At 37.6% G+C, this 15,825-nt stretch overlaps 1 protein-coding gene across 16 annotated transcripts in view; it reads right to left on the bottom strand.

Moving 5' to 3' along the window:
* The window catches only part of Mmp1 (matrix metalloproteinase 1), a 43,638-nt gene that overhangs the window by 5,730 nt on the left and 22,083 nt on the right, over positions 1-15,825 (bottom strand). For 9 of the 16 annotated variants that reach the window (XM_012692252.3, XM_062672247.1, XM_062672250.1 and 6 more), the window contains 8 exon segments: positions 13,164-13,293; positions 10,633-10,737; positions 10,140-10,308; positions 8,023-8,098; positions 2,450-2,527; positions 1,836-1,967; positions 735-909; positions 191-394 (listed from right to left, as the gene is read on the bottom strand). In XM_012692252.3, coding sequence (XP_012547706.1) covers positions 191-394; positions 735-909; positions 1,836-1,967; positions 2,450-2,527; positions 8,023-8,098; positions 10,140-10,308; positions 10,633-10,737; positions 13,164-13,293 — 1,069 coding nt within the window. 16 annotated transcript variants of the gene reach the window in all.

Genomic DNA, 15,825 nt, shown 5'->3' on the forward strand with positions numbered 1-15,825 from the left:
AAGGATAAGACGTCCGGTGCATTCGTATGTAGCGATGCATCAGTGTTCGAATCCCGCCGGCAGGTACCAATCTTTGTTTTTGTTACAAATTAAACCAATTCCAGATAATGTATATTTTCATTAAACGATCGTGGTCAATGAAAATAAAAGTAAGAAAAAATTAAAGCAATATTATTTATTTTGAACAAACCTTCACTAATATCCTTGGGGTAATCCCCGTCCATCTTCTGCCCATTGTACCTCCAGTACTTCGAGCCCTTAAAGAAGTAAGTCTTGCCGTTCTTGTAGGTAAATGCTGCATCAATGTTTCCGGGTAGACCAGGCCAGGCTCGGGAAATAAGACGCGGGTACCCAGCCGCTACGCCATCTTCAGTTAGCCTCCAGTAATGATCGCCTGTAAATAATTGGCAAATCAAAATAATTAAATTTTGGTTGGTGTGACAATGACAAAAAGCATAAAATATATAAATAACTAGCTGTACCCGTCCGCTTCGCTGGGCATTTAAAATTAACATCATTATTTCTCACCCCCACAAAGATTCTCATCATTAACGCCCCCTGGTGTAGGGACTTCAACACTCATATAAATATTAGGCTATCCATTAAGTACATGTATCTTTTATATCAACAGCAAGTTTCAAGTCAATCGGATGCATGGTTCAGTAGTTATAACGGAACATCCGTAAAAACCACTGTAGATTTATATATTAGTATAGATAAATAATCAATAGTACCTTTGAATACAAAAGTCGAACCGTCGGCAGAATTAAAGATAGTATCAATACGAGGATCAGCGCAGAGAGCCGGATCCTCAGCTGACGGCTGCTGCGTGGTCGCTCGAGGAACGGAAGGTATCAGTCCGCCGCCACCGCCACCAATGTCTGTCTGGGTCTTGTGGCCATAAAGCGACTGTAAATTATATTTTTAACACGCTGTCATCAACTTGAACTGGATCCACTTATGAAATGTTTTACCGCAATATTTGCCAAACTCAAGACGTCCAACTAATTTGGAAATTCCATGATTTTGGCCTAGTATGTTAGGTAAGGGCTAAATATTTGTGTTTGACATGGAGATAGCCGCGAAACTTTTTAAAAACAATCAAAACATAATGTTTCAAACATTCAACGTAGACTTCAGAAATTAAACATAAAAAAGAAGGGCCCACAATTCGATGATTGTTTTTCCTCGTAGAAATTGAGGTATTCAACTACGGAACGATCATGTTTTGTAAGAATTTTGTAATCGTAACCATTTTAAATCAGAATTTATGAAACGGATTGAGAAATAGACATTCGTAAACTAGGTCAAGGACAAAATTAAATAAAAGTGTCACGGCTTCGGCGAAAAATATAGAGAATTATGAAAATTTGGTATCTGTTCTATTATATAGTGATTTTTTCATTACGGTAAACGAAAAAAAAAACTAGATTTTGACAACAATACTATTTATTGCAAAGGTTGAATAGAAAACACGTTAACAAACTGACCTCGAGAGCAAGTCTGGAATTTAGCAATCTGAAATTTATTTTCTAGTGCTGTTAACAGATTTTGAAGATTATAAAAAAAAACCGATTCTTTTCGCTTTTTCCGAACTGTTTGTTTTGCAAGTAATAGTAGAAGTAGTAGTAGTAGTAGTAGTAGTAGTAGTAGTAGTAGTAGTCGTAGTAGAATTTCTGCTCACCATTAGACAAATCGCGCGGAGTACGTTGGGTATTATGCCACAAATACGCAGATCAGACAACAGTGCTTCATGGCGCGTATCTTACATTGCCACAAACTTAACTGACCAACACTGATGATGTGTTTTTTTACATTCAAAATTATATCTTTACCTGAATTCCTTGGACGTCGTCCTGATCGAGTTGGAAAGCAGGATCGTAACCACGATAAAACGGCGCCATCAATGCGGATCTTACATCGCTGTGTGAGAGACCCAGCGAGTGACCAAACTCATGCGCTGCTACCTGGAAGTTACGTTTAATTGTAACCGAACCCTTCGTTGGTCTCTTGATTAGTTCCTAACTATTGAGTTACTAGGTCAAGGGTCAGAAGTAGTTTTTTTTGTTTGTTATAGATATGTAGTAGTCGGGATTTGGATGTAATTGTTTTCGTTTTGTAAGTGTTCCCGGTAGCAATGGAAGAGGAGAAAAGCTTTGGGCTTTGAATACGTATCATTTACTATTTAATATTTAAAAGTTGTATTTAATATCCAGCCGCAAGAACTACAGCTAATTTTTATTTATTTTTATTGTTTTTGTAGGCAAACGAGCGTTCGGCCCACCTGATGGTAAGTGGTTACCGTCGCCCATGGACTTCAGCAATGCCAGGAGCAGAGCCAAGCCGCTGCCTACATTACTAATGTGATTTTTTTATTGCTTATTTTTACGTACAAAACGATATCAGAGAAGCAGCATTTTAATGAGTATCACATTATTGCATTGCTTACCTGGAAAAGATTAGTTCCTCTACGGGAATTGATGGACCACATCTCAGCGTCATCAAAATGGGCATCACCTCCATACACCTATGACAAATTAAAAATAATTTAATTCACGGTGCAACATCTAACCAAATAAAATATTTGTCGCCTATACATATTTTGAGTAAAACACACACCGCGTTTTACTATTTATTATATTGTATATACACGTTTGTATTACCGTTAAATAGAATACTTGATTATCGCTTACAACTTTTTCTATTAAAAGCGTAATGCTCTGCATCCGTTTTGTATTGTGCTTCGTTGCTAGCCGCCGGTAGTGATAGACGTGTCCCTGTTATATTTTTGAGAGCGTAAGCAGCTAGCTAGACCCCTTGTGTTATAGTAATAGTGGGTGTATTCGGTGTCTTGGTCACTGGACATATTTAAATCGGATCCTCCAAACAGCAAGACCTCTCGCTTATGGACCTTAACGCAGCGCATCGGTGTCTTCTTTTAAACATATCGTCATCATTGGTGACGCCAACATTGACATCAAGGCCCATAATAAAGATCCTCATTCGCACGAGTACTTGAACATGACTGCATCTCATGAGCTCTACCTGGTCATTTGTTTCCCACGAGAGGAGACAATTGTCTGGACCACATACTCATAAAGTCGAACCTCGAGTCTACGACTCTTGTCACAGACTCCACTATAACTGATCATTATTCTATTATTTTTAACTTAAACTTCCAACCTATGAGACGGCTCATTAACAAAGTTGGTACTAAAATAGATTATCCTACGCTAATTGCTGAATTAAAAGTGTACGATTTTTCAGAAATCTACACCTCTCACGATGTTAACCTGGCTACTGATCTAGTTTTAAACAAACTTATCTCGCTGCTTCAAACTCACACAATATATTTTGTAATCCCATGTAGATTAAGAACTATAAAATCCTGGGTAACCACAGGCTTAGTAAGATGCATGCGAAATCGTGATAACATGCAGAAAAGCGTAAAAGCAAATATCAATAACCTCGTTCTTGTCCAGACTTACAAAAGGTACCGTAATTTCTGCAATGATCTACTTAAAAGGCTGAAGAGAGTGTTTGAGAGATCTGAATTTAATAAAGTAAAAAATAACCCAAAAAAGACCTGGAGGGTAATTAAGAATATCACTCAAACTGAAAAAGAAACTATTCCGCCTCTAGAGCTTCTTAATAAGTTTAGTGATAGCCAAGTCTCCATTAACGCAGCTAACTCCTACTTTTCAAAAATTGGGACAGAGCTTGCAGGTAAAATAATTCATACTTCGGTTACTGAAACCACTCTTCCCAAGTTTACATATCCTCAAGTGAATTCAATGGTTCTGCCGGGAGTTTCCGAACAGGAAGTCGTTGACGTAATACGTGGCCTTCGTGGTGACTGTTCATCTGGTTGGGATGGTATACTTCCTAACTTATTCAAGCTCGCCTGTCCTGCGTTAGCCCCAATAATTACCTACGTTTGTAACCTCGCTATTGAATCCGGAAAATTTCACAACTCACTCAAAAAGGCAATTGTCCATCCAATATACAAGGGGGATAGAGACAGTGTTAACAATTATAGACCCATTTTAGTGTTGCCAACTTTATCGAAGGTTCTAGAAAATATTCTGAATAAAGCATTGATTGGCTTTTTAGATTCCAATAAAATAATTTCAAATTACCAGTTTGGATTTAGAAAGAATATTTCCACTGAAGATGCTGTAAGTTCGCTAGTTAAACACACTGTTGCGGAAATTGAACGCAAACAAAAGTGTCTTGGTATCTTTCTAGATCTGTCTTGACACTGTCTGTGTCCCTCTTCTGATCAATAAATTGGAAGCTCTAGGAGTCAGAGGTAACGTTCTGTCTCTTTTCAGCGACTATTTGTCAAATCGTACACAATGTACCAAGATCGGTCCTCATATAAGCAAGCAGGAGCAAATTGAGTACGGGGTTCCGCAGAGCAGTATTCTTGGGCCCACTTTGTTCCTGCTCTATGTAAACGATCTCTGTAGTCAATCTTACCCCTTTTTTTCGCTGGGGAATCCATTTACGGATACCCGGTCCGGGGGGTAACGAACCGGGTTATGTCGGACTCCGGTGCCTCCTGAGAGGAAGAGGGGGACGAGGAGGGCCAAGGCCCTCCGCCTCCCCGAATACCTCGCAGGAGACTACGCCTTGAAAAAGGCGCGCGAAGCTCTTGCCCCGCAGAACGACTACCGACTAAACCCCATCGAGCTCCACCACACCGGCTACACCAGACCTACGGTACCGCAGTGCGCGCCGAAAGTCCGCCTTCGCCGGTACCCGTCCTGATGATAAGACGATGATAAGATGATGAGGGATTTCATCTCCGGGAAAATCCCGAAGGACGTCATTTCGGGCGTGGGCGGCGCACAGGAGCCACCTTGCACCGCCCCACCACCGGACCGACAGTCGAGTACCGGGCGCCCCCGCACCCGCCACCTGATAGTCCCTACGGGGGCTGAGCGGAGGTCTCTCCCCAGCACCGCGACGAGATCTCGCCGCGAGGGCTCCCAATGCGGACACATTTCGAGCGCGTGCTGCGCGTCATCATCCGGGTGCCCGCACTGGTGACAGCCCAGATGTGGATCTCTCCTGCAGACCTTCCACAGGTACCTCCCGAAACAGCCATGTCCCGAGAGGACCTGCGCAAGGTGAAAGGAGAGTACGCCGTGACGCCGATCCGACCATGCCTCCAATACGGGCACCAGGGCCTCGAGGGTGCGCCAGCAGGTGGCCGAAGTTTGGCCAAGTCAATCTTACCCCTACTGTCGTCTCTTTGCATATGCTGATGATACAGCACTTATAGTTTCAGGCAACACGTGGGTAGAGGCAATTGAGAATGCTGAGTTTGCAATGAAGCAGACGATGACATGGCTGAGCCGCAAGCTTTTAACTTTAAGCAATTCTTAACATTTGCAAGCAGAAAATCCGTCCAACCCCCGTGTGATTCCATTACTCTCAAGGCCCATGTATATAATGGACGATATTCCGCATGTAATTGCTCGGAGATTGCTAGGACTGATAATATCAGATACTTGGGAGTATTGGTGGACAGCTGTTTCAATTGGTATGGTCAACTGGAACTTGTGACCACGCGCATTCGAAGCTTAATTTTTATTTTTAAAAAGCTAAGAGGCTCGGCACGTAAGCAAATATTGCTTACCGTATACACATCACTTTGCAAGTCCCTTTTAACATATTGCATCGCTATTTGATGTGCCTGCAAGACAAAGTTTATTATTATCGAACGAGCGCAAAGGGCAGTGCTCAAGGTGATGCTGAGGAAGCCTTTTGGGTACTGTACTAGACAACTGTATTGTGACGGAGCAGTGCTGACGGTTAGACAACAGTTTATCCACAGGTCGGTTCTGCGACAGCACTCCTGCCTCCCATCAATCCCTAAAGAAACTTCCCCTCCTACGAGGAGACGAAAACCGGCCTTTGATACTATTGCTTGTAGGACGGTATTTGCCAGACGACAGATTTATTCGTCAGGTAGCAGAATTTATAATAAGGTAAATATATCTCAGCATATAGATGGCCTAAATAGGTACGACTTAAAAATAATCTGAAGTCTTGGCTCCTAAACTTAAACTATTTTGAAACAGAACAAGTCGTGTTGTAAAAATGTATAATGATGTATATATAGTATGATATACTGTTCATTTAAGGCGAATTTACATTACGAAATTAGTGTCATGCATGTTGAGCTCAGTTTCACGAAAGTAGTTTCGATATATGCGAAAGTAATTTCGTTCAAAAATTAGTGTCGCGAAATCCACAGTATCGCAGTAACCATGGCGCCTTCAGCATCAAAGCTATAATTTGCTATATTCAATGTAGCTAAAGAAATGCTTATATACCTATAAACTTAAAAAAAGACTATCAAGAAAAAAAAAAGTTGGTAGATTCGAGGATGGTCAACAAGAAGGCATTTAGGTGCAATGAAGTTAGTCTCTGAATTAGCAGATGAAGATCCTGAGAGTTATAAAAACTATTTTCGAATGAGTGAAGATAATTTTGATTTTTTACTATAGGTGTTTTGGGACCCTTGTCATTGATATTCATTAATAAGATCTATATTTTTTTCTGTACTCCATCATTGGTTTGCCATTTTCAACGCTCGAAGCGCGTCCGAACTAACAATACACACGTCCGCACAGCGCAGGCCCTTTCGTGACATTAGTTTCACGTCGCGTCTACACTATGAAATTAGTTGCATGACACTAATTTCACCAAAAAATCGCGCAGGGCACGAAACTAATTTACATGCATGAAATTAATGCATGCATTACGAAAGTATTAAATTACACGTGAAACTGTTGGTAAAACTAATGTCACGAAATTAATTTCATGCCACTAATTTCGTAATGTAAATTCGGCTTTATGTTTGTAGCTTATGTTTTTGGTAGGTTAGATGTGATGATGATGCTATGTGCGATATATGATATATGTCTTATATAACTTAATATTTTATTATACTTTGTTGCATGACACACATACACAACACACACACAAACACACACACACACTCACACGTACGTACTATATTCTTACAGATCGTTCTTCCTGGTTAACTTACTTTACCTGGTGACCTAGCACTGAACCACTGACTTTTGTAACACAGGTTTTCCTAGCATAAAAGTCAGGGAATATTGTTATTGTATACCTCATAAGAAAGCCATGTATATTATTATACTAGTGTTAAGATTTCTTGTACGTGTTTGTATTTTAAGAGGCTTGTATAAATATTATTATTATTTATTATTATTATTATAGACAGCCATGTATAATTTAAACGTGAAATTTTTGTAGAAAATTATGTTGTTATAGTCTATTTTCAAAAGGACGTAACTGTTCGAATTATATTTCGTCATAATTTTTCATCTAGAGGCATGAGTATTCTCTTCTGTGTTTGTTCGGTAGTGGCGAGAGAAATAATTAAAACTATTTTTAAAGTTTAATATTACTTTTTTTCCTACCTAAGCTGATAGTGGCTATGCCAGCGTAACCCTAACGTGTAGGTGAGCTCTCGGGGCTCAAACCAAGAGGCGTTGCTAAAACTGGCCCTAGCATGAGCAGTGCTTCGCAGAATCTACCACAGGATCGGAAACGCGACCCACTGAGAAGATCCGGCGAGAAACTCAGTGGGCTGTGTCAATGGGTTAGTTTACTCACCGAACCCTTCTTCGCAAGCGACGGGTTCGACGAGAACGGTGACCGGTCCTTGAGATACCTAAAAGCACCGTTAGTGGATCGGGAGAATCCGAAATGACGTGTGTAATCTTGCGTTATTTGAATAACATTATGTTATTTCCGACCTTTCGTATACTTCACAGTTTTCGTGCGTCACCAGCAACTAACTCAACATCTAAATATTATACCGTTTTAATATCATGGACAACTTATTGTTTTGCATAATGACCGCCTTTTATGTTGAAAGACATGATGATGTAGCGGCAAAAATAAACGGTTTTTTTGTTGTAAATTACACAATATTTGTTTATTTGTACGTATTCTAGTTTATTTTGTACTTACCGGGAAATAAGCGTGGGCGAGGGTGCCTCCTGGACCATCAAAAGGATCTCCGTCACCGTGCTCGCCTTTCTCAAACCTGCAATAAACAATTTCGTATTAAAATTCAGTTTTATTACTATCAAATGTCTTTTATTTGTTAGCCTAAAGTTAAATTTTGAAACCCGAACAGAATTACTATCAAATGTTTTTTATTTGTTAGCCTCAAGTTAAATTTTGAAACCCGAACAGAATTTGGGAGTTTTATTACTATCAAATGTCTTTTATTTGTTAGCCTAAAGTTAAATTTTGAAACCCGAATAGAATTTGGGAGTTTTATTACTATCAAATGTCTTTTATTTGTTAGCCTAAAGTTAAATTTTGAAACCCGAACAGAATTTGGGAGTTTTATTACTATCAAATGTTTTTCATTTGTTAGCCTAAAGTTAAATTTTGAAACCCGAACAGAATTTCGGAACAGTAATCTTGTGTTTAAAGTAGTGTTTCTTTATATAAATGTGCTCCTACTGAGTATCCTAAGCTCACACCTGAAGTGAGGTTTTATAAAAATAGTATAGATAATTTTTTTATTTTTTATTTATCTAATATTATCCAATGACGTTGCAGATAAAGGAGCAATTTTAAAATTCGAATATGAAAATTTACATACAAATAACATTAAAAAAAATCTGTAGGTACGAACGGCCATTGTGACAACAATCAAATCATTATGGAGCATTCAATGACAACAATTCTCGTTTAGTTACGCAACATAGATAACCGACGGATTGTTACGAAAAACGCATCATTACTGATACACAAACATTCCCGTACAATGCGTACTTACTGCAATTTTATATTTCATTATGACTGTACAAATATATGAAATAATCACTTATCGTAATGTATAATGTAACTGGGAGAAACGGCCCGTTTCGCACGTACGCATAGATTTTTCAAAAGAAATTTTATTAAAGTAACAACAATACAAACGAAACCACTAATAATAATTGAATGAATGTAATAAAACGACTTTTCGTCAAATCGAAGAAATGTAATGAATATAGATTGCGTAAGCTCAGTTTTATTAGTGATACCCATTGTCTGTTTTGTGGTACAATCAGAATTTCTCAATATATCTTAACTAATGCTGACATTAAAAATAGATATTTTTTTTAAATTTGAATAACAGTTTTCTCAATATTTTTGTTGCATTTGGAAAGACTTATTTTACTGTTATAAATCAGATACGTAAATAAGTCATGCATTCAACTTTGAAAGATAGAATGGTCCCTTTTAATGATTACCGTCGCAGTCAGTCGAGCTGATGGCTCATCTGATATTGAGTAGTCGCCGTCGCTCGTGACATTAACACTGCCAAGAACTCACTCTGTTACTGATGTAATTCCAGTACAACTGATACTTCGATCTAATGTGCAACATGCGATATTTTCATGTTTTTTTATTGCTTAGATGGTTGGACGAGCTCACAGTCCACCTGGTGTTAAGTGGTTACTGGAGTCCATAGACCGTAAATGCGCCACCCACTTTGAAATATAAGTTCTAAGGTCTCGAGTATAGTTATAACGGCTGCCCCATCCTTCAAACCGAAACGCATTACTTCTTCGCGGCAAAAATAGGCAAGGTGGTGGTACCTACCGGTGCGGACTCACAAGAGGTCTTACCACCAATAAAAAGGCCAGTGTATAGGCCTTTGTTTTTAATTAGGAGCGGTGGTTAAAGAGGAGCTTATGATCCACGCATTTCTCTCACACTCTTGCTTACAAATGTTTCGGAAGTCTCCTATTCCTTTTTTGGTGCATTTGACGATAGACGGCCGGTATGCTAGTGAGTGGTCATTGTCGCTCATGGACATTGACAATACCAGCGACAGTGCCAAATTGTTGCCTACCGATGAAGATTCTCCATAAACTATATTTGAATAAGGACGTTCACAGAACTCAAGAAACATCCTGGAAAGGTTTATTTTCCAGAGCTGGATGGAAAATGATAAAAATGATGTCTGGAAATACAGTGTTGACATGTGGAACATTCCCGGAAGGTAAGAATACACTCTGTACACGTACTGCAATGTTATTTCAGTTATTTCAGACAATTCTTGATTAGGCATCCGAAATTACCTAATTTCTATGTGGACTTGACCGGATCTCTTTTGTGTGAAAGTAAGATCCGTGTAGTCAGACCAGACGGAGAAGGCTTTGGCAAGCTCAGCATCGACTTCGGCGCGATTCAGTCTTGATGGGTACTTGGATATCTTGTACGTCAGATTTTTGACACGCCATCTTGACCCTAAAACATCGATAGAAATCATTTTTAATACCTAAAATTTACCCTTCGTTTGAAGTACCTACATACACGTTGTATAATCACAAAAATGATATTTCCTCTCTGGTTAACGTAAATATTAGAAACAAGCCGTTACAAAACAACATTTTCCGTTTCTAGTGCTAAGTCTATGTCTGGAACACGATTTAAGTTTAACAGCATATTCAATACGGAAATAAACATTGTAACAAAACTACATATAATAAAGTAATAGGCCTGTCCTCTATGATGTAGGTCAGAAACGGTAAATGAATATAATGATGCGTGATACATGTTTAAATAACTCACCTTGCAATGCGTATCTTTTGGCACGACTCTCTCCGAAGCCTACTTTATCTCTAACTCCACACCTTGGCAATGACATCATTTCGTTCGTTTGGTCATCCAGTTCACCTGCAAACAAATTATCTTATCAAAATGTTAACTTGTGCAAACTTGGGTGTATTTAAAGTCCAAGGTGTTATTTATTGACTTAATGGATATACAAGTGGATCATCCACTTAATGTTAAGCGATTACCGAAGAGAAGTGAGATCAAACTGTCTATAGCGGCTGCCCTATCTTTACAACTAGAGGGCTACTTAGCGCCATAAATGGGCAGCGCAATAGAACCTACCGCACGGTTTCTTAATATGCCCTATCATCAGAGATAAAGCAAATTTTGATTTTTAAAATAAAATGATGATGCTACTACCACGGAGGCTTGTTTAAGAATTAATAGTATTATGAGTAGTTAAGATATATGTAGTTACATCTATAATTATATTTTTTCTAAAGTTACTTTTTTTCAATCGTTCAAAAACATAAGTAGCCTTGTGGATCAAGAGACAAAACGTATTTTAATGGTGACTAGGAAGTAATTACTCAATCACATCGACCAAAACCGCTCGCGGAAAACTTCGGACAAACAGGAACAACGGTTGTCAATTGTCAACGAGTCGGTCAGCTGACGAGAACAAAATCAGAATTTTATATTATGACAAATTCAAAACACGCTTATCGCGATACTTGTGACATAGAATATTAAAACGTTTTAATTTCAGAGGCATCTCGTACGGGTCCATGTGTTTTTGTCGTTAATTTTCCGAAACTTGACAATCGTTTTACGATCTTCGTATTTGAAGGCACCGAGTTCCAACGTGACGGACGTGTTATTAAAATTAATGGCATCATTAAGGCCACGTCGAGTCATAAACATGGTGTTTGTAACAAACTGCTAACCCAACTCGTGCACTGACCGATATGAATTATTTATTTGCGCATATATCGACGGTGCGCTATTTGCTTACATAATAACTCGCCTTCAGTCATCGTGAAGACCAATAAACTACTTCTCGTGTCAAAGCACGTACATACAGACACGTATGCGAAGACGATACTAGTTCTGCCCACATAACCCTATGTTGTACGTTAAGATGGCTGGTTCGGACTTTTAAATGGTAGTTGGGAGGGTCATAATAACTACGATGAAAACATCAAGGTTTCTAAATTGTGAAGCGTGGAGAGCTGGCGAGCCTTCAGTGGATCGAGTCCATGGCTAGAACAAACCTACAACTAGAAACTTAAATTATGATGTGGGCGATGTTGTTTATAACTCCATTAATGGATCGAAATAAATCGAATTACAAAATGTTTTAATAAAGTAACTGATTTATTGCTAACTATTACCTACTTAATTTAAAAAAATACTCTATTGTATATAAAAAATCGGTTATTTAATAAAAAAAAGCGTAAATTATGCTATTCAATAAATGTATATTACCTATTTTGAAGCTGATTTAACTACATATAAGAACTTTTATGAAAAAAATTAATAATCGTATTTTAGGCCCGCGTGTAGGTATATATGTTCGCACTCTGCCTATTTTTGGCATGAAGCAGTAATTCAATCCTATCTGTAGGGTGGGGATTGGAGTTAAATATTACAATTGAGACTTCGCAATCAGTCTCGAGGTAGGCAAAGGCATCCACATTGTGATGTCCATGGGCTCCTGTAGCCGCTTACACCAGATCTGTTCAATGAAATTTAAAAAAGCCGCGGAAGAAATAGGCACGTACAGTGCTACTAATCTGTTCAGGTGAAGAGAGTGGAATGCAACAGGTTTACGCGATTTTTGTATTGGAAACTTTGCTACAGTTAAATTACGCTGTTAACTCAATACAAAGGCATTAAATGTTCAATACAAGATTTTAACAAAAAAGAAAGTTGTCTTCAACATATCAAACATAGTCGATGCCAATTAAATATGCTCTAAAAACTAAAGTAAAACTAAACTAAAATCTACTAGTCAGATCTTGATCAAATTTAAATAGGACCATATGAGAAGCACCAGCTTTCAAATTAAATTAAAATCATAAAAATCGATTCACCTAGAAAAATATCCAACTCTAAGGTAAAAATACACTAAATTGATAGCCTCCTTTTTCTGAAGACGACTAATTGCAGACTTCTTTCTCGATATGTTTTCAAAAAATAGTTTAATAAGAATCTCGGTTACTAATAAGTTAAACTCATCATTCTTATCAGTGCTGCAAATGACAAACTTTTTAACTGATAACACAATTACTTTGACTCTTAATGTAGTCTTAATTTCAGAAGTTATTTATTACTATTTCCGATATCGACGTGGATTAATTTAGATTAAGAAACCTCAAACAACATTATTACGACTAGAATACGTCACAGTTTTGTGTGTGAGTGATAAATGTATTTTAAAATCTAACCAATACCAGAGAACAAATATTTGCTACTGAAATGCATTTCTCAGAGACGTCTCTATTTTGTCTGTCATTTAAAATGAGACTTAATAATTGTCTTACCCGTAGCATTAAGACCAGCGAAGCTCTGAAATTCGGCAATGGCTCTCCTCCACGAGCTCTCATCCATAATGTGTCCACTCGAAGGATTCCTTACTGATGGACTTAAATAACCGTACTGTGCTAAATACATCTGAAACAAAAATTAGAATTTTTAAGCACTAATTCATTATTTATCCATACAGTGTATAGTAAATTTACTCCTAAAATATATTTACTATTTGCGTGTACCATAAATTACGAAAATAGATTTACGTTGAACGCATAGACATAATTAGGTACTTTTCTGGAGAATTTCCAGAACCATTGTGACAACTAAGATTAAATATAATTACAAAACAATTGACACACAAAGTAGTTTGAATTGAAACATACTAATTTCCTTGCATAGCTCTCATTTATCTTCTTTGTAGGTATCTTCTGACGTTGTATTATCTCGCATCATCGCAAGGTTACCTACCCATTGTTTATTGTCAACGCACTTGATAAGGATAGCACGAAACAGTGCATACATATATCATGTATACACGTGTGAATATCTAGATTTTTATCATGAACGATGTTTCCAATATTTTCAATTCATCCATTAGGTATTACCACTTCAACTTCCGAATATTATCAACCCACTTATCATAAAATACCAATTTGACTTACTTTGTTACAAGTCATGTCTTTCTCGAAATTAAAAGTTATCAACCAAATTATTCGTCGTGTTATGTTCAATAAATGCATAAAGAGAAAATGTGGTGTTGACCGGTAGGGATGGCAGACGAAGTCATGCGACTTTGAGCAGAGGCAGCGGCTGCATACGTGCCCTGCATCACAATATGTTTACATATATGCGTGGCTGGTACCGAATGGATACAGCTACCTTTGTTCCTCTCACCGGGGAATCCTAACAATGGCTAATCCTTACCCAGTCAATACCCCCTAAAGCCCATGTTTGCTATTGTCTGTGTATTGTAAATGTTAGGCGAATGCTAAACGTATTTTTAAAGTTATCATTATTTGTTGAACAAATAATTTGTCATCAGTCCAAATGATTGTCAGAGGACGTAAAGTTAATGAGGACGTAACACGACAACTGCATATAGGAGATCCGCAAATACTTAATGTAGTTAACATCTCTGAGTCGCATACAGATTATTACAATTCTCGTAAATTTTTGTTCGTGTAAGTCGTTGAAAGGGCTCAATGCATTTTATATCGATACAATAAAGAGAATCGTGTAGTTACAGATTGAATTTAAATGAAGCCTGTCAATGAGTAATCGTGAGAGAATTGCTCAGATTTTGGTAACAGTCGTGGACCTATGCGGCGGCCAGTCGGGCGTTGACACTCCCTCACAGGCCATTGATCGCCTGCACGGATTCGAATACAATAAATTCATCTAATATTAACCGAAACTTTGTATTAAATTATGTAAAACTTTGAGTACGGAGCATATAATAACATTAAAAGAAGTAATTAGAAATCAAATCGCTGCATTCAAAATTGAAGACGAGCTACGTAAAAGTAGTAGTGGTTTTTTTTTTAAAGAATACAATTAAAATAAATGTAGGTAACCTGCCTTTAACAAGAACCGCGAAAGAGCGAATGTAATGACTGTTAAATAATAATTTAGTATATCCGTATCGGGGTCAGTGTATTCTAGAGAGTAACGGGCACTGTCTGAAGCTGCGCCTGTTCATTTGATAAGTCTTGTTCTCGACGAAGCAAGCGCTCCACAGACCCACTTATGCCATGCAAATTTTACCGCCTCAAGGCGCGACCAACGGCAACCTATTATCACGTGTACTCGCTAATCGACCATGCGAATTGAAAAAGTACTTTTGTCACATACAAATATTTACGCTTTGCTGCAGTCACGGACAGTGATGGTACTGTTAATTTTCAACAAATGCTAAATAATCAACAAATGTTATTATACTCGTACAGTGAGTCAGCTTATTTACCCACTTGTAAGAAGAGATAAGTACAAGCAAATAGAAGGAGAGCGATGATTTTTATTGTAAATTAATCACGCAATCGATCAACGTTACTTCTAATGGATAGAGTGAGTCAGTTTAAAGGACTTCAGTAGAAATACCGAACACACCAAAACTATCGACTGACTCACGGAAATGTCAATTAACTAAAGTGATGAAAATCGATGAAGGATATGAAGGTGCAAATAATAATAATAATAAAACATTTATTTCAGAAAAAAACCATAAAATATATAAATAGACTTTTTTTTTTTTTCTTCTTTATGTAATTTAAACTCAAAGTATGAAATGTTAAAAAAGCCTTTTCCAATATATGTAATTTTAAATGTAAACAAATAATCAGGTACTTCCTGACGAACGCACCCATATATTTGTTTAGTGCGTAAGAAAATTAAATGTTGAATCAGTTTTTATATGCTTTACTCCTTAATCATTAAAGTACATAAAACAATAATTTTAACATTGTAGTGAGACACAGTCTTTTAACATCTAGTCGTTGACCTAATTTGTCGCACAATTCAGGGTCATTGGTTATGATTCATTTCAATATTGATAAATCAACAAAAGAGCACTTTGAACATTTGAATTTCTTTGTAAGCACACTGCATATGTTCTAACTATGTCATCGAATTTGTTTACAAAACAAAAGCTTAATTTTCATTAAAATGCAGTAATGC

Source organism: Bombyx mori, chromosome 15, assembly GCF_030269925.1.
Source record: "Bombyx mori chromosome 15, ASM3026992v2".
NCBI lineage: Eukaryota > Metazoa > Arthropoda > Insecta > Lepidoptera > Bombycidae > Bombyx > Bombyx mori.